Source organism: Dysidea avara, chromosome 7 (genome assembly GCF_963678975.1).
Source record: "Dysidea avara chromosome 7, odDysAvar1.4, whole genome shotgun sequence".
NCBI lineage: Eukaryota > Metazoa > Porifera > Demospongiae > Dictyoceratida > Dysideidae > Dysidea > Dysidea avara.
Window position 1 is genome coordinate 24,706,525 of NC_089278.1, and position 26,493 is coordinate 24,733,017.

General features: G+C 37.0%; 3 protein-coding genes across 3 annotated transcripts; 1 reads left to right on the forward strand and 2 right to left on the reverse strand.

The window, feature by feature from the left end:
• Positions 1-1,482: 1,482 nt before the first annotated feature.
• On the reverse strand, positions 1,483-11,593 carry LOC136262041 (uncharacterized). The gene is made up of 9 exons (XM_066056172.1): positions 11,443-11,593; positions 11,257-11,377; positions 10,496-10,728; positions 9,417-9,609; positions 8,533-8,670; positions 5,408-5,537; positions 3,971-4,086; positions 2,141-2,284; positions 1,483-1,695 (listed from the first exon to the last, which is right to left on the reverse strand). The coding sequence occupies exons 1-9, from the start codon at positions 11,556-11,558 to the stop codon at positions 1,579-1,581; spliced, it is 1,308 nt and encodes a 435-aa protein (XP_065912244.1). The 5' UTR covers positions 11,559-11,593; the 3' UTR covers positions 1,483-1,578.
• Positions 11,594-13,698: 2,105 nt separating this feature from the next.
• On the reverse strand, positions 13,699-23,072 carry LOC136260628 (tryptophan 2,3-dioxygenase-like). The gene is made up of 14 exons (XM_066054436.1): positions 22,917-23,072; positions 22,155-22,203; positions 21,709-21,784; positions 20,830-20,894; positions 20,719-20,781; positions 20,603-20,664; positions 19,991-20,066; positions 19,887-19,927; positions 19,636-19,828; positions 16,912-16,972; positions 16,809-16,866; positions 15,496-15,575; positions 13,989-14,079; positions 13,699-13,933 (listed from the first exon to the last, which is right to left on the reverse strand). Exons 1-14 carry the CDS (start codon positions 22,946-22,948, stop codon positions 13,852-13,854), a joined length of 1,029 nt encoding a protein of 342 aa, XP_065910508.1. The 5' UTR covers positions 22,949-23,072; the 3' UTR covers positions 13,699-13,851.
• Positions 23,073-23,182: 110 nt separating this feature from the next.
• On the forward strand, positions 23,183-26,304 carry LOC136260629 (tryptophan--tRNA ligase, cytoplasmic-like). Its single transcript, XM_066054437.1, has 7 exons — positions 23,183-23,384; positions 24,729-24,957; positions 25,009-25,292; positions 25,347-25,459; positions 25,510-25,683; positions 25,742-25,882; positions 26,079-26,304. The coding sequence occupies exons 1-7, from the start codon at positions 23,297-23,299 to the stop codon at positions 26,232-26,234; spliced, it is 1,185 nt and encodes a 394-aa protein (XP_065910509.1). The 5' UTR covers positions 23,183-23,296; the 3' UTR covers positions 26,235-26,304.
• The last annotated feature ends 189 nt before the right edge of the window (positions 26,305-26,493 follow it).

The window sequence follows — 26,493 nt, forward strand, 5'->3', positions numbered from 1 at the left end:
GGATGGGCGATCAAGGACCTGATTTTCCAACTTATATTATTATCAGTTATTTCTACTTGATTTGTATCAATCAACAAGTCCATGTCTGAATAGCATACTCCATGCTAACGTACAGCTTGTCTAACTGTGTGGTTCATGCATCAAACATCAAAGAACGCAGAGAAACATTTTTCTACTAGTGTACACTGCAAAAATTGAGATACTCTAATAGAGCAGTCACACACAGTAAGACTTTCACTCACTGTAAACTCGACTGTAAATCATATGAATAGCTATAGTTTTACATTTTAACCATGAAAATGAAGCAAATTACAGCAGCCTGCAGTTTAGCATCCTTGAGTCAATACAATATAGCTTTCTACATTAGAATATAGTGAGATATAAGTTCTTATCAGTCAAGCTTCCATCAATTTTTGGTCTGTTAGAAAGTATGGTTTAGTTAGCTATTTTAAAATGCATAGTATTATTTTTCTATAGCATGTTATTGCTTTTACATTGTGTGTGTATTGTTGCTACAGGAAATTTTGCAGTTTAAGTAAGGACATAATATTATGTGATCGACGTTTCTCAACAAGTTACTTAGTTGCTGGCTGACAACTACTAACATTGTGCTTTGTGCCTGCAAACTTCATAGCTGTTTGACTTATACTAGCAATTTGCATATATTAACACATGTGTTTATTTGTGTGTACAGCTCAAGAGGGATGTTCTATGAATATTTTGTTTGCTTGAAATATTAGCTGTTTAATTACTTACGTAACTGTGCAGTGTTAATATCAAACACAGAATTTGCGACAGAATTTTCAGTTGGCATTTCAGACTGCTAAAGATTTAACAAAAGGAAAACTTTATGCATATATATGCTATGGTCGGATAAGCTGCAGTGGCAGATCTAGGTGGGTTTCCGTGATTTCAGTTGAAACCCTATTTTTAAAATTTAGTTCAGTAGCTATGTTCGTAATTGATGAATTATAGACAACAACCCTACAGTATATACCACTACATTTAAGCATTATATGAATGCATGTACAATTGCACTTTCCTATTAACCCTTTATTGTAGCTAGTAAACACTCAGCTACTTCACCACCCATTTATTAAAAACTATCAAGATACTCTATAAGAGCAGCTAACTACTCAGACAGTGCAATCAAAGCTTCACTTTTGTCTCCATACAGTTAGTTTTATTTCACAGCCTACAGCATTGGATATGCTGTGAATGTAGACTAAAATCTTTCTAACATCCATTCTCAGAGCTTCTAAAATCTCAAATTTTCTGAGTGTGTCTCCATATTCATTTATTCTTTACTTTATTCATTCATTCTTTACTCATATAGCTACATACAGAAACCCCATTTAAAATTTTTAGATCCAACGCTGAGCTGTTAAAGAATACCATAACAGAGCAGATGCTCATTCAATCATGATAAATTTGGAACAAGTAACTGCAAAAGTAAAGATTATTGTAGCACGCAACTATTGATAGGTTATAGTGTCTGTGTGATCAAATATCAAAATACAGTATTAATGCAGCCAAAATTTTCTTTAATTATCCACAAAATGTTCCAAGCAACAGTTCCTATTGGTTGAACTTGTTCAAGATGTGAGTGAATATCTTCAGAGCATTCTTCATGTTAGATAGTGAGCAGTACTCATTGTCACCATGGTAGACTGAACTCTCTCCATAGCCACATACCTACAATAATCAATACGCACGTTTGAATGACAACCTCTTAGGAGCAATACACTGGAGTTCTAACCCATGTTGTAAGAATTCAAAGTGTCAAGATTGTACAAGTGTACACTAAATACAAATGGGACCATGGAAGTGTGTCCTAATTCTAAATTTCAGGGTGTCCTTTTGAGTGTGGTTTGAACAATGCAACCGTCAAACAGTTTATTTTACAAATATAATGAACATTGCAGTACAATGCTCTAAGAGACCAACAATGTAATCTGTTGTTATTGTGAGATGTTGATAATTAGACACATTGAAATAAGTTCATTTTAGCATGACAAACTAACCATAGAATTCTTAACAAAATTGAGTGGCTTCCAATTACTGCATTTCTAAGTTTAGTTTCAAATATTATGGGAGTGTTTGTAATTCTTATGGTACATTGTCACACAACCCGACAAACCTGTATATCAAATCCAGCTTCTTGCATTTCCCCTACCAGTGGTAGACTACCAGTAATAGAGTAAGGTTTACACTCTCCAATCACTGACTGAGTGGCCTCCCTCAATGCCAGGTGTCCAATACTGTCCAGTTGACAAGCAATCCCCTAAAAGTGACAAAATATAATACCGTATTTCCTCATATAAAAGCTTTTATTTCCTTCCAAGCATTTTTGACTTGGCCTGTAAATGAACAAGGCCTTTCTTTGAGACTGGGTATTTATTTAGGATAGGTCTGAGTGACACCTGGTACTTAATTGAATTTGAACATTACTATTGTACTGGGAAGCATGGAGAATTATGCAGTGTGTTGACTATACAAACAAGTGTAGTCAATGAATAAAATTATTGGAAACAGTGTGTGATGCATATCTGCATGCACACAGATTCGCACGTACTATACACTTGTGATTACATGTAGCACCTTCACCCCTCAGAGGGCTCTAAATTTAATGTTAAAAACTTCAAAGAAATAGCAACAGCAAGGAAATAACATATACTCTGCTAATAGCCCAGGTCTATATTTGTGACCAGGCATTTATTTTCCAAATATGCTGGAAATTCCCCAGCTTATATTCAAGACAAGTGTTTATTCGAATGCGGTCTTTATATGAGAAAATACGGTATACAAATGCTGTACACATAGGCACATACAGATAAACATGATCTTAGCTATTACAACAATAATTATGGGGGAATGGCATCATAAATCATCATGGAATAAAATTTTGCATTGTTACAAACTGTTTTGTGTGTTTCATAGCAAGATTTGCTAGTGCTGATACATTCCCATTTTGTGGAATAACCAGATCCAGCATTGTAAGTGGGTTAGGTTATCTGGATTATCCAGGTCATTTGGGTAACTTTTGTCTAGGTCAAGAGGATCTCATCCTCTTTATCGAATATCCAGGTCTGACCTGGATGAGATCACATGCAATCATAAATTAACAACTTGATTGTACTGATAGAAATGCAGTTGTATGTACTTGAGAAACTGACATATGAGCCATACCCACCATTCAGGAATGTGTTTTGGTGTCTGTGGATATGTGGAGCAATGCCCACTTATCAGAATTGCCTGCTTGCATTGCGCTCACATATCATGGCACACACCTCTGTATTAAGTAGATCCAGGTCCCATCCGCACTACTATATATTCAGGTCAGTGGGCCAACAGGCTCAGCCATAGTGACACACTTGCAGCCCTGACATGATTTTTCCCAAAGCAGTGCACCTTTATTATGTAATTGTGTATAACTATTTTCTTGTTAGAATACAGCTGTATAGATGAGTCAAACCATTCTGTCCTATTCTTTGATATAATTATGGTATTGTTATCCACCAATGGAGACAGCTGGAGGCAACAGTTGGCTGTTTAATCACAGAATCAGATGTGGCAAGGTGGACACAAAAGTACATCTTTTACTGGGAGAAACCAACCATGAAATGGATCACATGTAGCACACTAGTCTAAAGAATGTAAGGCACCTTTCAAGATCCCATCATCTGGTTATACCAAAATTAATTTTAGCATTTGCTATGTGAGTACTTCACTGTAGTCATTATTGTTTAAACATAAATAACATAATCTAGTTCCTTAGAGTATTTAGATATGAGGTCACTAAGTAGCTGTGTACTATATGGTTAATATGATGTAATTCGACAATGTCGCCATTTGTCACCAGCCATCAATGGGTTAATTAAGGATGCACACACTTATGTATAACTTCATTGGTGTCACTGGTATTTTCATACAAAGTTATAAAATATGATTATTAACTACTCTTTCAAACCTTAAATGGTTCTGCTTCCCAAACTACTTCCAGTTTTCCCTTAAAGTCACCCTCTGGAATACTGATGTCATACTTGCTGCATGGACCACGATCACCAGACACCAGCACATTAATATCTGTAATATGAGCATCATTAATGGAACTCTGCAACAATATGCTTTCAAGAGGATGCAACATGTAATGATGCATAAAAAACAAGTGTCACCTTTGTCAAATCATTGTTATAAATTTACTGAATAAAACTTGTCCTATGAAAACACAAGTACACAAAAAAAAATTTGGAATTAGCACAGTAGGGATGTAACACTTCTTATTGTTTTACTGTGATTTAATATCATGCACTACTCCAGCTTGTTTCAGTACTTTTTATCGATGTGCTATGGTCCCTACTCTAGTTGAAAATTCCAAATTTTTTCGTGTACTTGTTTGTTAACTTTTTTGTAAATAATTTATTATGACTGGTGAACCCATGCATACCGCATTTGAAATGGCGCCGTGCGCACCAGCTATATCAATTATCGTCTGAAAAGTGAACTATCCATTACACTTTGTTGTCAGCTATGTTCAACCCTTTACACAGCATTTCGAATCAAGAACTGTTTGAAAAGTACCTCTGCAATCCATGCATACCAAAAGAAATGGTGACACGCGCCTCAATTATATTAATTATTGTCTGAAGGTGAAGTATCAAATGTTCTTCACTGTCAGCTTTGCTCAACCCGTTACACAGCAGTACGAATCAAGAACTGTTCGAAAAACACCTCTGCAATCAAAATAAGTCACTATGAAAAATACGGACGATTTCCGTTTTGAAGGGAAGCCATCACGTGCTACTGCCAAATAAACACCTTTTATTGTCAGCAAAGATGAATGGGAGTCCGACACAAAGGAGGACACTGGTAAGTCCATGAAGAATGCATTGTATGTATTGTGGTATGCCAAAAGGCACCTCTCGGGCTGAAGTGGCATCGAACAGTGAAACAATCAAGCCCGTAGCTTTAGCAGTTATCGAGTTACGCTTGTCTGAAAGCATCAGTCAGTCAGTTACTCAGTCAGTAGAAAATTCTGTTGAATAAATTTTTTTTTAAATTCTGTAGCCACTTGTCGAAAGCGTTTCGGGTTGATCTGAAAGCTTGTTTGGGCTTAGTTTTACCTAACCAATACTGCCTTGTTGTCGTCTGGGAAAATTGAGGTTGGTTTTTGGGTGATGTTAATTCGTGGGCCATGCCTGCTCCTTTGTGATCCCTACTATACAGTAACTATCATACTGTATGATTAACATATTCAATTCATTTAATATATCGTGACTATCGTGATATAAGTATGATATCATGATTATCGTGACATTAAAATTTTCATATCATGGCATCACTATAGTGTGCATGACATTCCACTAATGCAAGCCACCATGTATTGGATGTGAAATAGCTAACTCACCTTTATTCAAGTCAGCAACATATCCCTCCACCTTCTTTCTGCACTCAATGATGTTATAAAATGGAGTCAGTCTGATATCACCCTGTACCTCAGCCCAGGGTGGGATCTGGTTTACACTACCTTCAGCTGTCTACAGTGATGAAATTGCTTAGGTTACAATGGAGAGTAGAGCTAGCATTTCACAACAATATAACTAGTTGAAGACTGCACTTATTTGTGTAAAACATCATAGATTATACACTATTTGTGACCTGATTTTGCAACTGGGCACATAAACAAAATTTATAATACACATCAGCATAAAGTGATTTCACCACCTGGCTAACAAATTTATACATAGCCGGTTCTTTTAAGCTGCACTTCTATAGACATGTAAATGCCATCACACCCATCAGCATTCAAGCTGCATATCAAGTTCATCACATGATTCTAATGGCTCTGCACGGTTGCTTACATCTCATTAATTCTGTAGAATGATAGCATGCTCCTCTAACATTGCCTCAAGTTAATAGAAAATTAATGCTATTTTGTTGGTGGTTGAGTAGCTAAAATTGATAGATGAAATGTATCTGCCACCAGGCAAGTCCAGTTGATGAATTCTGTATGAAACCAAACTCAGAATCAGGCTGGAGTATAAAGAGTTGTGTACAAAGTGGTAATGTTATCGAAAAAGGGTGATAAGGAGGTGTAATAAGTCAATTCTTGTTTCTAGCATTGAAGCATTAACATTAGACTAGTGAAACAAATTGTAGGAACAGCAGCGTAGTATATAACTAGCTAGCAAGATATATATACATTTATGCATTTTTAAATAAAACAGCTCTCTAAACAGCATACGTAGAGTAAAGATGGGCTTACATTTTGTGCCTATCACGAGGGAGATAATAAAATAACAAGGTCTTTAAAATCCACTAAGAGACCTCTCTCTAAAATTATTAAAGACGTTCCTATATAGCAGATAGACATCTGTATATCTCCAGTTGAGGAAGTTACCACATAGGACACCTTACTAATGATCAAGCACTGATTTGCTAAGTAGCATTGCAGCTCAATGAGCTTTGTTTTATAGATAACAATGTGGAAAGTGATTGTGGGTGTACATTTTGTGCAAGGTATGACATAATGGTGTAATACTCAATCCATCTATCTACTAGTGTAGATACACCCCACCATTTTCTAGGTCAGTTAGAGACCGCCCACTCAAATCTTAAAATCCCTTGGCTTTTTAAAATAAAAAAGATCCTTGTGGTTGATCTCTAACTATAACTTAGTTGCATGTGGTGGCTACCCATCTCTGTGTACTCCACTGGGTTGCCTTGTAATGTTATGCAAATGTGTAATTTGTTTGTAGTGAATCTATAGCTTCCAGAGATGTGCAATTTCAGGATATTCATAGCTCCCAGAGGTATGCATTCAACCTGGAACTTGCCATTACTGCCCCTGTGCATGTTAACTAACCCTTGGCTAGTTCATGTCCAACCCATCACCCTTACAGGTTTTTGGATTCAGTGAAATGGTGGACTGGAATAGTGGAATAAAATGGAATGGTGAATTAGACAATTTCTCCTAGTGGTCACCTCTTTATAAAGACCACCTTTTATTATTTTTAAGTTTAATGTATAAATTGCTATCTTTTTGATCCCCATACGATAGTCTTATTCATCTAATTGTGCACCACATGTCTAGAAAAGTCAGAATAAGCAATATCCCATAGCTTGAATGTACAAAAGGTATGTCCATGAAAGTAAAAGTAACTGGTAACTAAAGGAACTGATATCTGGTGTGGCCAAGAAATGCATGTTATTACCTATATTCAAAAGTCTAATAATTGGTCAAACAAGTGGTGCACCATTACAACAAAAAGACCATCTTATGAGGTAGGTAAAAACAGTATACCTGGGGACCAAGGACCCAGGTATCCATCTCTTCTTGGAATTTTATACACTTAACAATATTCCAATACTAGGTACCTCTGCAAGTAGTTTTGCATGGCCATCCACTTTTCCCTGTCATGGTGTCTCACATGATGTTTAAGCCAATTAGAAATGATAAGCACCTCTGAAAAACTGTCTGAAGCTGACTGCATTTATTAGCCACTTGCCTGCTGCACAATGAGCATACTAGTCTATTATGTCGCCTGCTTAGAAAATGCACCATGATGTATTAAATCTGGTTGCCGAGCTGCTGGACTAAAACTTGTTTAGCTAGTAGTTGCTATTTCCCCTGAATATTTGCGTGAACAATGTTTCTAAACTTTAGTAGTTAGGCGACATAATATACTGGTATGCTCATTGTGCAGCGGGTGAGTGGCCTATAAATGTAGTCAGCTTCAGACACTTTTCAGAGTTTCTAATTGGTTTAAACATCATGTGAGACACCGTGACAAGGAAAAAGTGGATTGGCCATGCAAGGATACTTGCAGAGGTACCTATAATACAAGTATAGAATGTACAAAATTCCAAGAAAAGTTGGATCCTCGTGGGTCCCCAGGTTCCAGACCCTTGGTACCCAGGTCCACTGTTTTTACCTACCCCATCCTATGGGGATACATTCTAGACAGCAACATAGCAGCAACTTAGAAAAATGATTTTATAATAGTGGCTTTTGTTAGGAGGTGGTCTTATAAATAGGTGACCACTAGGTGAAATTATCTAATTCATCATTTCGTTCCATTCTACTGAATCCAGATGTCCCAGCTAACCTTGTGAAAATACCTATTCATCTCTAAACAGCCAAACTGCAATAAAAGGTGTGATCTTCAAAATGACGAGGGGGTGTAAAAGAGTTGTTAAGTCATCAAAGGTGGTGGCCTACACCATTATTATCAAAGTTGGCATTTCAATATCAAATTGACACTAACATTACTGCAGCCATTCCTTGGCCACCACATTTAATTTCATATAACGCTATAGCTGTTTTGAAAGCTGTAACCTTTTTCTTCACAGCTTAGCTGTTATGGCATGACAATCAGTATGCTCTGTGTGGCTATAAGTTGTCTATTCTTCAGTGAAAAGTCTGCTTGTGTAACTACCAAGATTGGTGAGATATTACTCATTAAAGTATACCATGAATGTGCTCAAAGAGGCAGTTTTGAAAGCACTATAGGCATCTTTAAAAATGCTTACCTTAATCTGAGTCGGTTTCATGGTAGAAGGTGTAGCAAACAAGTAATCCTTCTCAGAAGGATGTGGCGGGTAATCCTGATAGAATCTCTTCTGTATGTAAGTCACTGCATCCATGGCTAGCTCCACACTGTTCACACCCTAAATATCAGTAATAGCTGTTTCATATACATATACGATCTATACATTACACACATTCATCCTCTACCACAGTGGATTATAACTAGGGAATAAACCACAAAACAAAGCTATTATTCATGCTATACATACATTTGTTACTACAAACATTCATACAAAGAGATTAGCCAGCTCAGTTGACTCCCAGGCAAATGACTTACACATACAACATGTTGGAAGGTCATTATTATAACAATGACTAGGCAGAAGTAACAGCCTATATATGCCAAATGCATAGTTTGCTGTTATGCTTTCTGTGCTTATTCAAAATTAGTGAACACTCATCATAATCAGTAAGGTATTACACATCCCACTGGTGATGATTGGCTACTCATTAAGGAACTATATAAGCACTGAGCAACCCATGATATCTGAGCAAGAGTCTAGCATGATCAAAGTACAACCTAACTTGATGTTATCCACAATTATGTTTTGCCTTAATTTCACTATACCAGGTCCATTAAACATAAACATTATTACATTGTCTACAGTATATAGCACTTATGTATAGTATATGCGTGAATTTTGAGACCTCTTGGTAGGTTCATGTTCATGAGCTCCTGATACAGCTATACCCCTGCATACACAACACACACATGCATGCACGCATGCACACACACGCATGCACGCACGCACACACACACACACACACACACACACACACACACACACACACACACACACACACACACATACATGTACACACTCACCTTATGAGGCAATCCAGAATGAAACAATCTTCCATGGCACTTCAATTTCCACATGGTAGCAGAGGCAGTTGCCAGACAAGGTTGAACATCAGCAGAATCCACCCAATAAACTGGTCCATCCTTTAAGTGGTCCAACTTTCCATCCTTCATTAACTTGTCAATCCCAACATCTGGTATTATCATGCTTTCCTCACTACATGAAAAACAACATAATGACTTCAAACATGTGCTGTGAGCAACTAAATGCCTGCTTCAGTTTGCAAAATGTATAGTGTTGCCTCATATAATCTGTTTACCCTTACAGTGTTTTAATAAGTTTCACTCCAAGCATATAATTATGGTAAGGTTGATGCATGGCATCTGACTAGAATACCATTATAATAGAATGTGCAAACTAATCATAACAGATAAGCAAGTGATCCCAAACTTCAAAATTTGTATATAGGGTTGGTTATATTGTATAGGAACAGAAGGTATAGCCTAAACTGCCAAGGTAATGCTATATGCTTGGAACCTACTCAATCTGCAAGATACAAATTAAAGACCAGGTTTATATTATTCACAGTGGTTATGGATGATGCAACATTGTTTACTTGCAAAGGTCAACAGGGAACTGCCATGCTGAAAACCAATTATGGTGTGATGGAATGCAAAAAATAATTCCTGGAAACTGCCAGGTCAATAGGTCAATACCAGAATACCCATATTATTCTGTAGATTACATGTATATTAGCCAACACAAGTATAACCTGTATTCATAGGCTTTAAGCCTTCTCATAGGCCATAGTGAGATAGCATTCACAGAATACATAACTTTGCACGTAGGATACATACAGCTACAGTGCTAGTGGCAAGTTCATAGATATGCCAACTTCATGAAAATATGTCTATTAGAGCAATTGAAACTGTTAATATAAATTACTGTACTCACAAATGATAAGATACATATTACCATAAAGGTGATCATTGATAACAATAGCTTTAGAAAATGATAGTATTGTCCATTATATATAAGGGACACATGGGGATGCTTAAGGAACATTTATGTATGTTGTCATGTCATCATAAGTAATACTTACGCTGCAATAAAGACAGCCACTATCTTACGCTTCAATTTTGGTTTCTTCTCAGCTAACTGGATGAAAAGCTCAGTAACTATTGCAACATGTCCTAGACAGTCAGTAGTTCCTCGTCCATACAACTTGTCCCCTTCAATTGTCAGTTTAAATGGGTCACGTTTCCAAGTCTCAGGATTAGCTGGTACTACATCAAGATGACTACCAATGAATGCCATTGTGCCCTTCTCATGTCCCTACATATATAATAGTTTTCAAAAAATAGAGCAAGAGCAATATTATTAATGATCATACAAATCTGTTACCCTACTAAGAAAAATGTGCATAGCTATAGATTCCTGTGAAGCTTCAAAGGTTCTTGCAACAAAGCAAATTTCTGTACAAGTTTCTTGCAAGTCTGCAAGGACTTGCAACACTTGCAAGGTTCAAAGAAGAGAAAGAATTTGCAAAGATCTTGAATATGCACAGATTGTGCAAGACATGCAGGATAGCTTATTATTTTGTCAGGGTTTGGTAAGTTGTATTTTGATTATATGAAAAGGATCTTTGCAGCATATTCTTGTAAGCAAGATTCCTGTGCAAGAGCAACATACCTTGAAAGAAAAGAGACATTTCCACAGATTGCAAGCGGAATCTTGGAGGAAGAATTTTCTGTGTCATGATTAGCTAACAGCTATATGGCAAAATACTTTTTTCTTGGGGATATCAACGTGCAGTAATACGTACTCGAATAACATCTTACACGATTCACATCATGCACTCACATTGTCATATTCAATCATCAAGTTACCCCTTCCCTCAACGTATGTCACATGGTCCACTTTCAGCAGCCCTCCGTTCTCTTTCGTGTACGGACGAAGGAGATCCAGCAAATGCTTGATGGCCCTGACATGTACACGTCGTTAGCTATCATCACTCCGAAACTCCTATCAGAACTACGCTAGCTATACCTGTCTTCCTCCGGTACAAACTTAGGTGGATTGTCTTGCAGATACTTCGTTTCACCAATCAATTTGGTAAGAAGCTTCAAGTAGCGCTCTTCGTTGAAGTCGAGTTCTACCGACATTTCTGCTGCAAGTCAAAAAGAGGATCGATATCGCAATTCGACTGATTTTATACACACGGCCGGACACTGGGCGCGCCTCAAGGGTTCATTATGACATCCGCGGTGATCATGTGACAGGCGTTTCGGTGTGTTGTTTTAGTGACTAATCCTGGGGATTCCTAGGATTTCATGGAACTCCCCTTTTGGCAAAAATTGATTGCGCTACAACCTGTTTTAACATTTTCACCCAACATCACGTTATGCACCTATCAATGTATTGCCCCACCACCCCCCCCCCCTCGGGCGTAAGTGGGGCTTTACAGGGGGAATTGACACGAAACTACTGCCCCACTATGGGGCATTTGACGATCGTTCAGTAAGCACCCAAATATTTTTTGTTGTAACTTCCTTCGCTATGTCAAATCCCGAGTAAACCCCGCGTTGCAACTGGGGCCAACGGTGGGGATTTGACACAATAGGCTTGCCCTACTATGGGGAATTTGACATTCGGCTGTGTCAAATCCCCACTATGGCCCCATATATGCCCGAGGGGGGGGGGGGGGGGGGGGGGTAGTGGGGCAATACATTGATAGGTGCATTACACCAAGTAGCTAGCTACAGTAGCTAGCTACAGTAGTAGAATGAGGTCACTAACTGGAAGCCAAGATAGAGACTGATAATGTTAGAAACATGATCATACTTACTGTAATATGAATCATGCGTATGCTCCAGCTTTGAAGACACCATGGTTGATCCCAAAAGACCACATGTATCGCCTTGGATAATTAGATAATAGATACTCCATCTCCACTACAGTACCAAGAAAAGGAGTGAAATGAGGCTCAGCTATCAATCCATGCCAAAACAACAATTAATGCTGTGAAAAGGGTGCAGTCTTCAGGGTGACAATTGTGAAAGTAAAGGTAGTGGCCAAGAAATCACTATAATGATTACTGTTTGTTTAGTACTTAACAGTGACATGCAGTACTGATGTTAATTTCAATGAATATTAATAGTGACAGTATTGTTACATAATTATGCAGTGAAGAACTACTGTAACAACTCTTTAAATTAAAAATTGAACTAATTGGCCTCATCTATAATAATTTATGTTCCACAGTAATAGGGTACATTATAGTCAGTAGTGTTGAACTGATCCTATCGATTCGGGCAATTGGAAACAGTGGCAGTGGAAACCGGAAACGGAAAGTGGAAATGGTCAAATCATCATATAAATGTACTCTAGAGTAAAAACCCTTATTTAGTGGCCACCTCTTAAAGACCACTTTGTAATTAAATCTCAAAGATGGCTAAGGCACACTGACCTTACAAGACCACTTCATGGTCACCTTTTATAAAGATCACCTCTCCACATTGTAGTAATACCTAGGTTCCAATCATCGGTTCCATGACTTATCAAAACAGCTAGGTCAGCTAAAAAATACTACACTCTTAAGGTCATCATCTCTTTATGAGACCTCATTTTTTGTTGATACAATATATAGGTTGTAGTGTACTAGCCACATTTCACTTGCATAGACTTGGCACATTCTGGTACAAACTAAGCAATAATGGCAGATGACTTGAGTGAAGTGTGGACCAAAATATGGGAGATGACATTGACCTCTTTCTATGAGTCACGAAATACATGTTTGAAGCTTATCAAATATTGCCATGTAAAGAGGTGGCCTTTATAAAAGGTGACCACAAAGTGGCCTTACCTATCTTTAGAACCTAATTACAATATAGTCTTTATATAGAAGTGGTCTTTAAAGTGACACTAAGTGAAGTTTTACCGTAAGAGCCTAGCTGTTTTGATAAAGTCATGGAATACATACTTAGAATCTTAGCTATTATTATGAGGTGGTCTTTGTAAAGAGGGTGGTCTTTCAGCGGACCATGAAATGGTCTTATAAGGTCACCTATTTTTGAGAACTAATTACAATGTGGCCTTTGTATGGAGATAGTCTTTATAAGAAGGTGGTCTTTAAGAGGTGGCCACTAAACAAAGGTTTCACTCTAGGGTATGTTTATATGATGATTTGACCATTTCCGTTTTCCATTCCCACTTTCCATTTCCGGTTCCACTGTTTCCAATTGCCCTATCGATTCCCATGTATAGTAACAATAACCTTGCTTTATTTATATAGTGTATAGTGTATATAATAATTCACAATGCATATAGGTGTAGAAATGTCTATATAACATATGGTCCTTATTTATCAAATTCAACACTTCAAGTAGTAGCAAAATAGGTATAGTATAACTATAGACAATCGTTTTGATATGAAAATTATCCAGTTGGTGATTGAGTTTAGTTAAGCTTTGGAATGTGCTCTTTGGTAATAAAGAATGTTGTCATATTCATCAAGTCTGGAAAGAACTTTGGGTTATTGCTATGACAAAAACATAGTTGTAAAGTTTAATATGATAAAATATGTATGGTGTTACCGTATGGTTTGCTGCAGGTAGCCAACACCTGATGTGCCACCTGTACCTGGCCTGTTCCCAATCTGATATTGAACCAAGCACATGTGAGCATCTATAGGTGTTAAAATGTATTGCTAAAACAAAATAATGCAGTCACATATATTAACACTTGCATATAATTTTAAATTAAATTCAGTGTACTCAGCTGGGCAATGTATTCACATGATCACAAAGTCAAAGATATGGTACAGATTTAATGCAATGTTGTAATAAAACATGAGGCAACTAAAGGTAGGAACTTGAAAGTGACGATTTATGTGTAAAATTACTTTTGAGTTCTATTGCAGAAACCCTTGTACTCATGCTTTACCATTAGTGAGTTAGCTACATGTATTTCCAATATAGTCATTTATCCATCATTACTTTCTGATAGTAAACAAATCTGTAGCTTTTGAAGCAGGTGTAGGTGACAACAGAAGTTCTTAAAAGCACCAGTGGCTAAGCATTAGTTTATATTGTACAGCTGCATAGGTGGCAGAAAGGTTGGGGGAGGGGCAGACTGATATCTCACCAAATTGTTCTCCTTGGAGTGGGGCTGAAAACCATGAAGAAAGATCAATATACAATATACACCACTAATACAGTGGTGTAATGTAGGTCCAAGGGTCTGCTCTATTAGAGTATCTCGATCTTTGCACAAAAATTCCAATTTATTTGCCTTACTTTCTTTACAGTGTAGCTACAGTTTAGCTACAACTGTAAAGTACATTTGTTACTGTTGTCTTCTATTTGCCCATTGGCTTTCTATACCTCTGCATACAGTGTGAATGAGTGTGAATGCATGATTCTAGTTTCTGATTTCAATATAGTACTGTAGGTCCAAGGGGGGCAAGAAAAGGGCCAGGGGGGGGGGCACAGCACCCCTTGGCCCCCCCTCAGATCCGCCTATGCAAACTACTGTGTGAAAACACTGTCCATGCTTGAATTTAATAGAAATGATAAATGGCAAGAAGGTATTGATTAAAAATTGTACTGATAACAGCTGGTGTTGATATAATTATGTTGTGCTGCATCAAAAACCAACTTAGTTTATCCTTCATAACAGCTTGGCAGTATTGGTTAGAGAATTATGGGTTAAGGCTATGGCCTTGATTTCTTCACTGTCTACATCACTTCACCCTGAACCATGCCTTTTCACCAATCACATTGCACAGCAACTACAATGCATGCATCATGGACTTACCTTTTTCCTTCTTTGTGTCCCATATCTTTCTCCACTAGTCTATTGTGTAGGTGTTGAATGGCAGTTCTACATCATGGCTTTATTACTTTAATTTTCTTGGATTGGTTACAGAGGCGCTTCTCGTATTACTATTTGTCCATCAAATAATAATATTAAATAAAAATATTCTGACTTAGCTGACACCATAATAGCAATCAAAAATAGTATCCTTATTTAACTAACACATACTTTCTTCTACTACATAAAATAAGAAGACAATATTAAGTCGAGTACAGGTAAACTTACATCTCCACTTCATTAGCAGTGTGTCCATTTCAATCAAGTGGTTCAATATCTGATATGGTACATGAAATCTTGGATGATCACTGAAAATGGTATGCACTGCATTAATGATAATGATAGTCATGACATTTTGAAAAGCATCCTATATATACAAGTTTACTGAAATGACTGAATGGGGATTATGTTCACTAGTATATCTGCAGGTGTAGGTGACCTCTCTTGCTTCCTTACTTTTTTCTGCATCCCTAATCAAACTTAAAATTCCTAATTTTTCCTTATATTTGTTTGTTTACTTTTTTTATGTATGGTGAACTCGCGCATACTGCATCAAAAGAAACAATTGCACCAGAGTTTATGTTTTTGTCTGAATGTATGCTTCAGCTATCAATTATTGACTTGAAAGTGAAGTGGCCATTACGCTTCGCTTTCAGCTATGTTCAGCCTGTTACAAATGAAGAACAGCAGAAGTTCCTCTGCAATCAATCCAGCCACCACAAAAAATACGAATGATCTGCATGCCCCAACTATCAATTACTGACTTGAAAGTGAAGTGGCTATTATGCTTCACTTTCACCTGTTTTCATCCCGTTACACAGCATCACAAACGAAGATGCCTCTCTGTAATCAATTCAGTCACCACGGAAAATATGGACGATTCCCATTTACAAACAGGAAACCATGCATCGCGCTACTGTGAATCGACACCTTGGGGACTGTCAGCAAAAAGAAATGGGACACAAAGGAAGACAAAGGTTAGTCCATGATGCATGCATTTTACATACTATGGTATGCCAAAAGGCACATCTAGGGACAAAGTGACATCAAACAGTGAAAAAAAATCAAGCCCTTAGCCTTAGCTGTTATCAAGTTATGCTTGTCTGAAGGCATCGGGCGGGCGGGTGGGCGGGCAAACTAACTTCTCAGTCTTTTTCTGTAAATCAAACAATATACTGTAGGTAGACTTGTATATGCAGTTTCATGTATGTAGCTTATTCCTAAAAGTGACTGGGCAAGCAAATAAATACCCCAGGCATGTAGCTATGCGCACAAAATAATTTTGATACATTTCATACCTTTGATGACTCACTGGTTCTCATTGCATCACATGGTCATCATGAAATATTTTAGTGGAATTTCCACCATTCATTGGCTATATTTATATCACAAGTTACAAATTGCATGCAGTCGTTCCATTCAGATATGACCATTATGTGATTAGGCGTAGTTTGGATAAACATGCCCAGTTTATTGTACACCCACTCACAAAATTAATGTCCAAGTACACATGTATATACTTAAACAATTTTTTTACATACCGGTAAAGATATGTCATGAGAGCTCCAAAAAATGCCTTTTGACTAAACCTTCTGCTTCCTGCAACAAAAACACTAGTGTCATGGTAGTAATAATATTATTTACCTGCTTGCACCATTTTGTCATGTTCTTCTTGTTTGATCAGTGAGTAGTACCAACTCTTCTTCTGCATCAAGTGAATAGAAATAAGGTATAAACAGTGTGTATATGTATAGGGCAGGGAAGTAACTTGCTATATGATAAAATGACACTTGTATTATACAAATTTTAGTGAAGCACATTATCATGCTATATATATATACAAGTATAAGAAAAAATAGGAATTTTAAATTAGAGTAGGGACAGTGTATAGTGCTGCAATAAAAAGTACTGAAACAAGCTGGATCGGAGTAGTACATAATGTCCAAATACTGTAAAACAATAAGAAGTGAATATCCCTACTGTGCTACACTCAATGCACAGTAGGGATATTCACTTCTTATTGTTTTACAGTATTTGGACATTATGCACTACTCCAATCCAGCTTGTTTCAGTACTTTTTATTTGCAGCACTATACACTGTCCCTACTCTAATTTAAAATTGGTAATTTTTTCTGGTACTTGTTTGTGAAGTTTTTTTGCAAGTTTATGACCACTAAATAGCCTGCTTTTCACAAAACCAGTCACAATATTTTAAACGAGTTAATCACAGCACTATTAGGCCATTCCAAATAAATTCTCTGTTTCCCGTCCACCGCCCGCATCTGGTTGCTGTCCAGCTCTAAGAACTCCATTATTCCGTATTCTTCCATTATTTTCCGGTTATTCTTGCATACTGACAGGCTTACTTGAAACAATGTGAGCTCACGAGTCAGCAGTGCTATCAAGTCAGCACAAACTCCACGTTTGTGTTATTTTTGCAACTTAAGAAGGAAGGTACAAGCTTAAACATGCTTTTATGCAGCTTTTAATGGTTGTTCCAGGCAAATAATGGCTTGAAAAGCTGCCAATCTTATAATGGAAATGGACCGCCCGCCCGCATGCATATATGCCTGAGTCCAGGACCGGAAACAGAAAATTTTTTTGGAGTGGCCTTATACTAGATTATGACTCATACAATAACAACTGATCAGTGGGCGTGGCTCTACATAAGCCTGCAGACAATATTGGACGTGGATTCGTGCATACCTATGGACTGATGAATGGGTGTGGCTACCATATGTCTACAGACAGTAATTACATAAGTGGGCGTGGCTCACGAAAGAAGCAGGGCTACGCTATGACGTGTAGTAACATGTCCACATTTAATTCAGCACATGTATACAGACAGTAATTTACATAAGTGGGTATGGCTCATGAAAGAAGCAGGGCTACGCTATGACGTGTAGTAACACGTCCACATTTAATTTAGCACATAGGATCAGACCCGAACAATCTGTAAAGCGGAACCTGGATGACCCGACTCGGTTTAAAATTGTTACTAAATAAACTATATTTATTGAACACATTGCTATATAGTTTGCCGTGAGTTGCTCTCTCTGATCAATATAGTCACGTAAGCATGTGTTCAAATAGTTTGATGCAACCGGTGACCACGTATATTCGAATAGTTTGATGCAATATACACTGGTAGATGGAAGCCGTACTGTAGTCTATTAACACTCAGCTGTAGAACCTTGACTGACGGCCATGGTAAAGAAGGATAAAAGGTAAGACAATAGCGCAAGCGTTGTATGTTTATCAATATACCAAAGGTTTTTTCTTAAGCAAACTAGAAACATTTCTGCAAAAGAATTAGGCCTGTAGCTGTAGCCAGTTTTCCGCTACGCTTTACTGAAGGCGTCAGGCAGACAGGCAGTAGAAAATTCCGTTGAATAAATTTTTTAATAATTTTGTAGCAACTTGATGGAAACGTTTCGGGTCGATCTGAAGACACTTTTGGGCTTGGTTTTACCCAACCAATACTGTCATGTCATTGTGAGGAAAAATCGTGCCAGGTTTTTTGGTTATATTATATCATGGATTGCCACCACACCTTCAATGTCCCTACTATACAGTACTATTGTACTGTATGATATATATTATTACTGTGATATTTGGTACTAATGAATAACTCAACGACTGCTTTTCTTTATCTAGAATATCAGTTATAGTTATATCAAGAGTTAATAATTAACTCTTGGTTATATGTTATATTGTTCTAGTACAGCATCAATCATATCACATGATACTAATAGGCAATAAGACTATACACTTGGAACAAATGGGATACTCTAATAGAATAGTCAACACTGCCCAGTCCTACGTATGCATGTATTCATGTACAGTGCTCATAGGATTAATGAACCATTAAACTGTACATGTGATAACTCCAGATAAGCAGATCTGTAATGATGCACAGGTGATGATCACAGTATTATGCATGCATGTTTGTCACATAATATAGAACTTTGTGTGGGCATGAAAGATCAAATTAAAAGCTTATAAAACTGCAAAGCTTTAAAAGTACAGTTGAGGTGCAACCTGTAACTCTATAGGCACCAAAAAAACTTCAAAGCTTTATTTAAAGTATAGTTATTAAAAATGCAATGTGTCAGCAATTTGTTATCAGGACGGGTGAGCTCTGTCAACATAACAGCAGAGCTCAGTAATCAGCTGGAAAATGCTATGGTGTACATACATTAGTGATAATGTTAGCATTAAAAATGCTTATAGTGAGCATGCTCAACAATGCAGCTGACCAATGGAATGCATGTATGATGTGTACACATGGCCATCAATGAGTAGTACTATGAGAAAATTAATATGGATGAATGTAGTACAGTAGCAAACACATGTGGTCATAGCTACCTTTTCAACTTTTTGCTTATCCTCATCTGGTTTTATACTGGCTAAAATAGCTTGCTCAAACTTAGCAGGGAAGTTAAAATTCTTTTCATCTAATTCTGGCCAACTTTCCAGCCACTTTTCTATACAAGTAAATAGGGAAACTTTCTTTTGCTCAACTTCCATTTCCTCTCGCTCTTTATCACTCATGACCTTCCTGTACAAAACATATTATTTATGCACATTTGTGGTACATATATAGTAGATTTGCATACTTGTATCCTTCTTTATCATTTTCAAATTCGGTTCTTGTTTTCTACCAAGTTAGTATGGTATGCACACATACATAACTGTATGTTATGTATACATGAACACTTACTTCGTTGAAGCCAATCCTGTATTCAATAATTCTGAATTGATAACTTTGAAATCCAGAAGCTGGAAATAGGTTATCCCTATACAGTAGATGAGCTAAGCATGTATATATGTACATAGGCATATGCAGTGCCTGTATATCTGGAATTAAATGCAAAACAATGTCAACAGCACTTTAATAAAATGGTATGCAGGCAAACCCTTTGATGTCTGAAAGTGTATATATATATACAACCTTGGAAGCAGCCAATTACGTATAAGACATTTGAGGATGGTCCTATGGAATGTGTGGCTGACATCAGTGAACAGATCATGCCCGCCATCTACCTTGAAAAACAATTTAGCACCCTATAGAAGTTGAACAACTTTTTGATTGGTATTAGATGCAATAGAAACTTCTCAGATATATGCCTCAATTGTCACTGTAGTCAACAGAGATTCAGTATTGAGATTCTAAATACACTACTATACAGGATTTCACCCAGTGTGCCATTGTGTAAATTCCTAGTAGAGTGGTATATACTTAATAAAAAATAAACAATCTATTACATCATTCTAACATTTCATAGATGTTTTGCTTTCAGTGCCTTATTGATACAATAATTTATCGCCTTACCTAAATTCCAAGAAATCTTGAGGACTCATTGTTTCCAGTATTGGGATTTGCTCAACTAACAGCTGTGATGATAAATAGTAACCATGTATTGATTGATATTACATCATGCTTGATACCTTCAGTATTTTATTGACTCTTCCTAGTCTTGCTGAAATAACTAGGAAGTTTGTTTTCTCTCCCTAAATGTGTTAATGTCTAACAGTTATCATATAAAATTCTGCACACACCTTTCCAAACTCATCACACATCGAAGAAATTTCATGGCGGATTTGTGCAAACCACAACTCATACACTAAAGTAGTTAAAGCCAATGCTTATAGCATTTTACACCCACAGTCAGTGGTTAATGTCACAAGTCTATAGCACATACCTTACACTGACAAACTGTACACATGCATGCATTCTATACAAATTAAAGTTAGACCAGCTAATACTTCTAACAAATGTGATGCACTATATACATGCACAACCTTAAGTACCAATGGCAGATCCAGGATGGGAATTTGGGGCAAATGCCCCATGAGAAATACTGTATCAGACCAAAATCATCATAAAACTCATGAAAACTGCATATTACCATCATTTGAAACCAAAGTTAAAACAGCTATCAAACTGTCACCCGGCACCTTCGTATGTACTAAGCACCTCTAAAAATAATTATTGTATTGCTAGACTTTCATAGCCTTTTAGCAACTTTCAAGACTTCACAACCATCTGCAAAGGCTACAATGATAAAAATCAACCTACTAAGGAGTGATCACTGCTGCTTAAAAAAGTACAGCAACTAGCAAGAGAATCTGCTTTCTCCAACCACCTACAACTTAGCCTGTTTGTGCCCCTCCCCTTGCCAGCTCCTGGATCGCCACCCCTGAGTACTTACTATATAATTAGAAAATGGTATGGAGAAATCACTTTGATATCTGGAATGGCTAAGAATCTTGGAGGCAGTTTGGACACTAACAGATGTGTGGGTACACAAGTCAACAAATCATGCCCACCATTTACTATCCTTTAGCGTCTTTAAAATATGGTAGAACAACACCTTCTCTAAAGTTATTTATACTTCAAAGATGCCAGATTCAAGCATCTTACTATAACAAAATTACCTTGATGGATCACAACAAAAAGGTGTTCATCATGGACATTACTTGTAACCTTCTGAGCTCCTAATATTTTGTCAAGCTACATATATGTACATATTAAGATAAAAATACACAAATTTTGTGCCAACATACTTGTAGCACATTTCACAAACAGATACACATGTAGGAGAGCATGCTTGTATATAGTTACTTGTATGTATACCTATAGGTTAATGGGCTTCCCATCTTATGTTACAGTATACATAGCTATACTATAAAAAACTGATTGATGCAATATTATTTTGAACATTTGTTTTGTTGACTATGCTTATTCACTTGATTCTTGTATATAATGCTACTCATATAACCTGCTTATAGCATGCATAAAAAAGACACCTACATAATATTAAATTATAATTATGTATACTGTTACATACATAACGTACATACTGTCTATAGTCAGTGCTTACCTGCAAGTATTTTGAGTAACGCACTTTCCCATCATCATCCTTTGCCCATCTACAATGCATATGTACAATTATTACATCTATAGAATGCAACAAGCTACGTATACTATTTATCTATTTGTCAAAAGATGGGGTGGCACCAGAAGGCATACATAGCCTGTACAAGAGTACTTCCCATACAAAGCAAAAAATGCAGGCACAGTACAAGGCCAAAGGATGTAAGGTACAAAACAAGCTAGTACAATTAAACAAACAAAACAAAACATACTACAAAACAAACAATAAATAGTATTGTTCCACAAAAGACAGCCGTATTCACACAAAAGAAAACCAGTGGCTGCTGATACTATATAGTCAAACACAAAGAGCTGACTGGATCTATATACATACAATGAAAAACATATAATATACAGCTATATAACACTGAAATTTTAAAATTATTATGTAGCTATAGCTACTTGATAAATTTTATGCAGCTTTAAACCAACTAAAAATGACCTAGCTATACCTTATAATTATTAGACATTTGCATTATGCAGCACCGCCACGCATGCACACATGCATTAATTGTTAACTTGTTTAACAGATAAAATTAAAACTGGGAGAGAGATATATGGCTGGTTAGTCAAGCTGCACTATGTTGCATGCATTAACGTACAATACATGGACTAGACTAGATCTCTCTTGTGACAGGTTATAGTCATCATGCTGCTATCATGCTAACGTATGCAACTAGAATTAAGCAGTTACAGATGATCAACTTACTCATGATCATTTGCAGCATCTTGATCAGCCATTGATTGTAGCTTGGTCCCCTATAGCTATAATACAGAGTAGATCGTAGCTATAGCTTAAATCCTGCAAGGGCTGGAGAGCTACTAGCTACTGCTACAATGATGTACCTTGCACGTTTTATACACGCGGCTAACATGCACGCTTACATTTGCTTGAGTTGCAAATTTTTAATGCACCTAATTTTATATTTGACCTTATTAGGAATATTCTACTTCCTTATAAAGAATGCAAACGCACATTACCGCTACTGAAATAAATAGCCAAGTGGAGTGTAGCTGCTGGTCTTTTTACATAGCTATTAAAAGTATAAAGCATATCGCAGTGCCCGACGTGGTGTCCGATATATTTGAATGGCTGGCAAGAAAGAACAGCACGTTGATCCATGGACCGCTGAAGCAGCTGAAGGGGAAAGCAGCATTGATTACAACAAGCTAATCGGTAAATCTTATACATAGCTATCGCATTGTAAATCTAAATGTCGATTGTTAGCGGCGTATGGTAGCTTCTCAATGTAAGAGCCGTACTAGCTATTGCGTGTAGCTATATATCGACCCGACGCCAAGTGTGTAAACGCGTAGCTCAGTATACTGGCTACTCAGTACACTCACGACAATTTCGTGGCTTACGTCAATTGCGCGTTTCTTTTCCTTTTCGTTATACTTGATGGACTGCTCCTGCCTACCACCCTCTATAGCACAAACTGAGACTACCTTGTAGCTAGTTATAGCCCATGGAAAACTAATGCTCCAGCTCGTATTCCATGCTGTTGAGCTGTATGGCTCCTGCCGGCTCGTACGAGAAAATCAGCAATGTAACGTCCACAGGGTTTTGTCACTAGATGCTAGCAAACCAAGTGAAGAAACCATATATGAAAAATGGTTCTTGCAATTGGCTATATACGCTGTTAGCTAATCTGACTGCCCATGCAGTACAATAAATAAGTCCCCTATGATAATATTAAGTACTAGCTCGAGGGGTAGGTAACGATCTGAAATTTCATAGGTCACCTCTGAAATTATTTCTGAAAGACGAAATCTTGTCTGACATTTTGTACATTTCAAGATGAAAGTTGACAATTGAACAGATGTAACGGGAGTTTACAGAATTTTACGGAACTCTAAAATTACGGAATTTGAAATTTTTGGATTTTTAAGTTTAGAATTACTGAGAAATATGAATTGAAAAGATGAAATATGGGCACTTACATTTCAATTTTTGAAATTTCATAGATGATTTGGGTCACTACCTACCCTTTGAACTAGCTTATTGCCTTGTTGTAGCTCACTGCATGTAACAGATCTGTATAGCTGCAATTAATTTAAATACAAACAATGAAGCATTTTCTTAGTCCAGGTAGCTACTATGGCATCACTACAAAACATACTCTTCCAGCTTTTGTGAATTCATAAGCAACAGAATTTATAATCGTGCTGCAACTTATCCCAGTAACTAAATAGCAGCATAGGACCTGATTCTTAACTCATTTGAGTATATAGCCATAATAGAAAGATCAGAATAGCAAATACTGCAACTAACATGTTTGGTAAATGTAATATGATAAACAAGTATTTCTTTCACTTTTTAGCAAATATTATATATGTAAGCTAATATAGCTAAGATTGCAGCTAACATTAATTAATCATCGGCAAGCAAAATTCATAGCTACATTTTTGCTGATCTTAAGATAGTAAAAATGTAAAGCTTTTGTATAGTTATGTTCATATAGCTCTGTAGTTTATTGCATACAGTTGTACTTATTAGATTTTCATATGCATTTTGTAGAACAGTTTGGAAGTCAGCGAATAACAGATGATTTGTTGGACCGTATTGAAAAATGTACTGGGAAACCATTGCACTCATTTCTTCGAAGGGGTGTGTTCTTCTCACACAGGGAGCTTGGCTTGATTCTAGATGCTTATGAGAAGAAACAGCCTTTTTACCTTTACACTGGCAGGGGACCATCTTCAGAGTCCATGCACCTGGGACATTTGATTCCATTTCTCTTTACAAAGTATGTATGATGTATGGATGCAAAGTGTCTAGCATTTTAATATTCTCCTAGGTACTTGCAGGATGCTTTCAATGTCCCACTGGTTATCCAGCTAACTGATGATGAAAAGTTTCTGTGGAAGGATTTAAAAGCTGAAGAAACCCATCGACTAGCATATGAAAATGCTAAGGACATCATTGCCTGCGGTTTTGACATGAACAAGACCTTCATATTCTCTGATATTGATTATATCAGTAGCTGCACTGCATTCTACTACAACATCATCAAGATTCAGAAGTGTGTCACTTTCAGCCAAGCAAGAGGCATTTTTGGATTCCAGGAGAGTGATAACATAGGTATGCATCTATTAAATTTTCACATTATAAGAAATACTATAATAATTATTGTAGGAAAGATTGCCTTTCCAGCAATCCAAGCAGCTCCATCATTTAGCAACTCATTTCCCCACATCTTTGGAGAAAAAACAGATATCATGTGTTTAATTCCATGTGCAATTGATCAGGTTACATTACCTGGCTATATACTTGTGTATATTTATGATGTAGTTTATAGGATCCTTACTTTCGAATGACAAGAGATGCTGCTCCAAGGTTAAACTATCCCAAACCAGCTCTGCTGCATTCAATATTTTTTCCTGCACTGCAAGGGCCAAAGTCCAAAATGAGTGCCAGTGATCCAAATTCATCGATTTTTCTAACTGACACTGATGAAGAAATAGCAACCAAAGTGAGTCATGATCACCTGTAAGAAGTGTGGTCATGGTGTGTCTTTTATGGCTTTATAGGTTAACAAGTATGCTTTCAGTGGTGGCAGAGACACACTGGAAGAACATCGTAAATTTGGTGGTGACACCAAGGTTGATGTCTCATATCAGTATTTGAGCTTCTTTCTGGATGACACTGAAAAGCTGGAGAAAATCAAGAAGGTACACATGAGAGTATAACATTGTGTAGTAGTTATAAGTGATGTAACAAACACAATCCAATTTGTGCCCATATCACTGAGTGGTGAATCTTTGTTCACCCACATGTACATGTATGCATGCATTATCACGCAACTGTTCAAATGTCTGTAACTGAACCATGTAAATAATTCAAACCCACTACCTTTTCTGTTGTTAGGACTATGAATCGGGCACCATGCTTACAGGTGAATTGAAAAAGGAGCTAATTGTTGTGCTGCAGAAATTAGTGTCAGACCATCGCAAGAGACGTGAAGCTGTCACTGATGAAATTGTCAAGCAGTACATGTCTCCTAGGCCAATGAACTTTGACTAATAACTTAAACCAAAATACTGTGTTGTAATTTTTTTCATTTCTTAGATCAATCATGGTTTCATCATAAAAATTATAAATGTAAGAAGCATGCAAACAACAATGTGGTTCAGGTATTTGTTCCATAACCATGCACACTTGCAATTGGACAATTGGGGACAAGCACAATGGAAAAACCCACAGTGACACAGAAACAAGTAGCTTACAAAGGTGGAGGTTGAATAGTGATAAGTATGATCTGTGGGTGACCAGCACAAGAATC

Excerpts from the sequence above, each read along its gene's own strand:
- LOC136260628 (XM_066054436.1), bottom strand. The coding sequence starts at position 22,948 with ATGGCTGATCAAGATGCTGCAAATGATCATGA. Across the intron at positions 22,204-22,916 it reads GATGCTGCAAATGATCATGA|ATGGGCAAAGGATGATGATG; the intron begins GTAAGTTGATCA and ends TATGCATTGTAG. Across the intron at positions 20,895-21,708 it reads TTTTGTTGTGATCCATCAAG|TGTATGAGTTGTGGTTTGCA; the intron begins GTAATTTTGTTA and ends TAACTACTTTAG.
- LOC136262041 (XM_066056172.1), bottom strand. The coding sequence starts at position 11,558 with ATGTCGGTAGAACTCGACTTCAACGAAGAGCGCTACTTGAAGCTTCTT. Across the intron at positions 9,610-10,495 it reads GTGGCTGTCTTTATTGCAGC|TGAGGAAAGCATGATAATAC; the intron begins GTAAGTATTACT and ends TTTTTCATGTAG. Across the intron at positions 1,696-2,140 it reads AAGCTGGATTTGATATACAG|GTATGTGGCTATGGAGAGAG; the intron begins GTTTGTCGGGTT and ends TGATTATTGTAG.
- LOC136260629 (XM_066054437.1), top strand. The coding sequence starts at position 23,297 with ATGGCTGGCAAGAAAGAACAGCACGTTGATCCATGGACCGCTGAAGCA. Across the intron at positions 25,684-25,741 it reads ATGAAGAAATAGCAACCAAA|GTTAACAAGTATGCTTTCAG; the intron begins GTGAGTCATGAT and ends ATGGCTTTATAG. Across the intron at positions 25,883-26,078 it reads AGCTGGAGAAAATCAAGAAG|GACTATGAATCGGGCACCAT; the intron begins GTACACATGAGA and ends TTCTGTTGTTAG.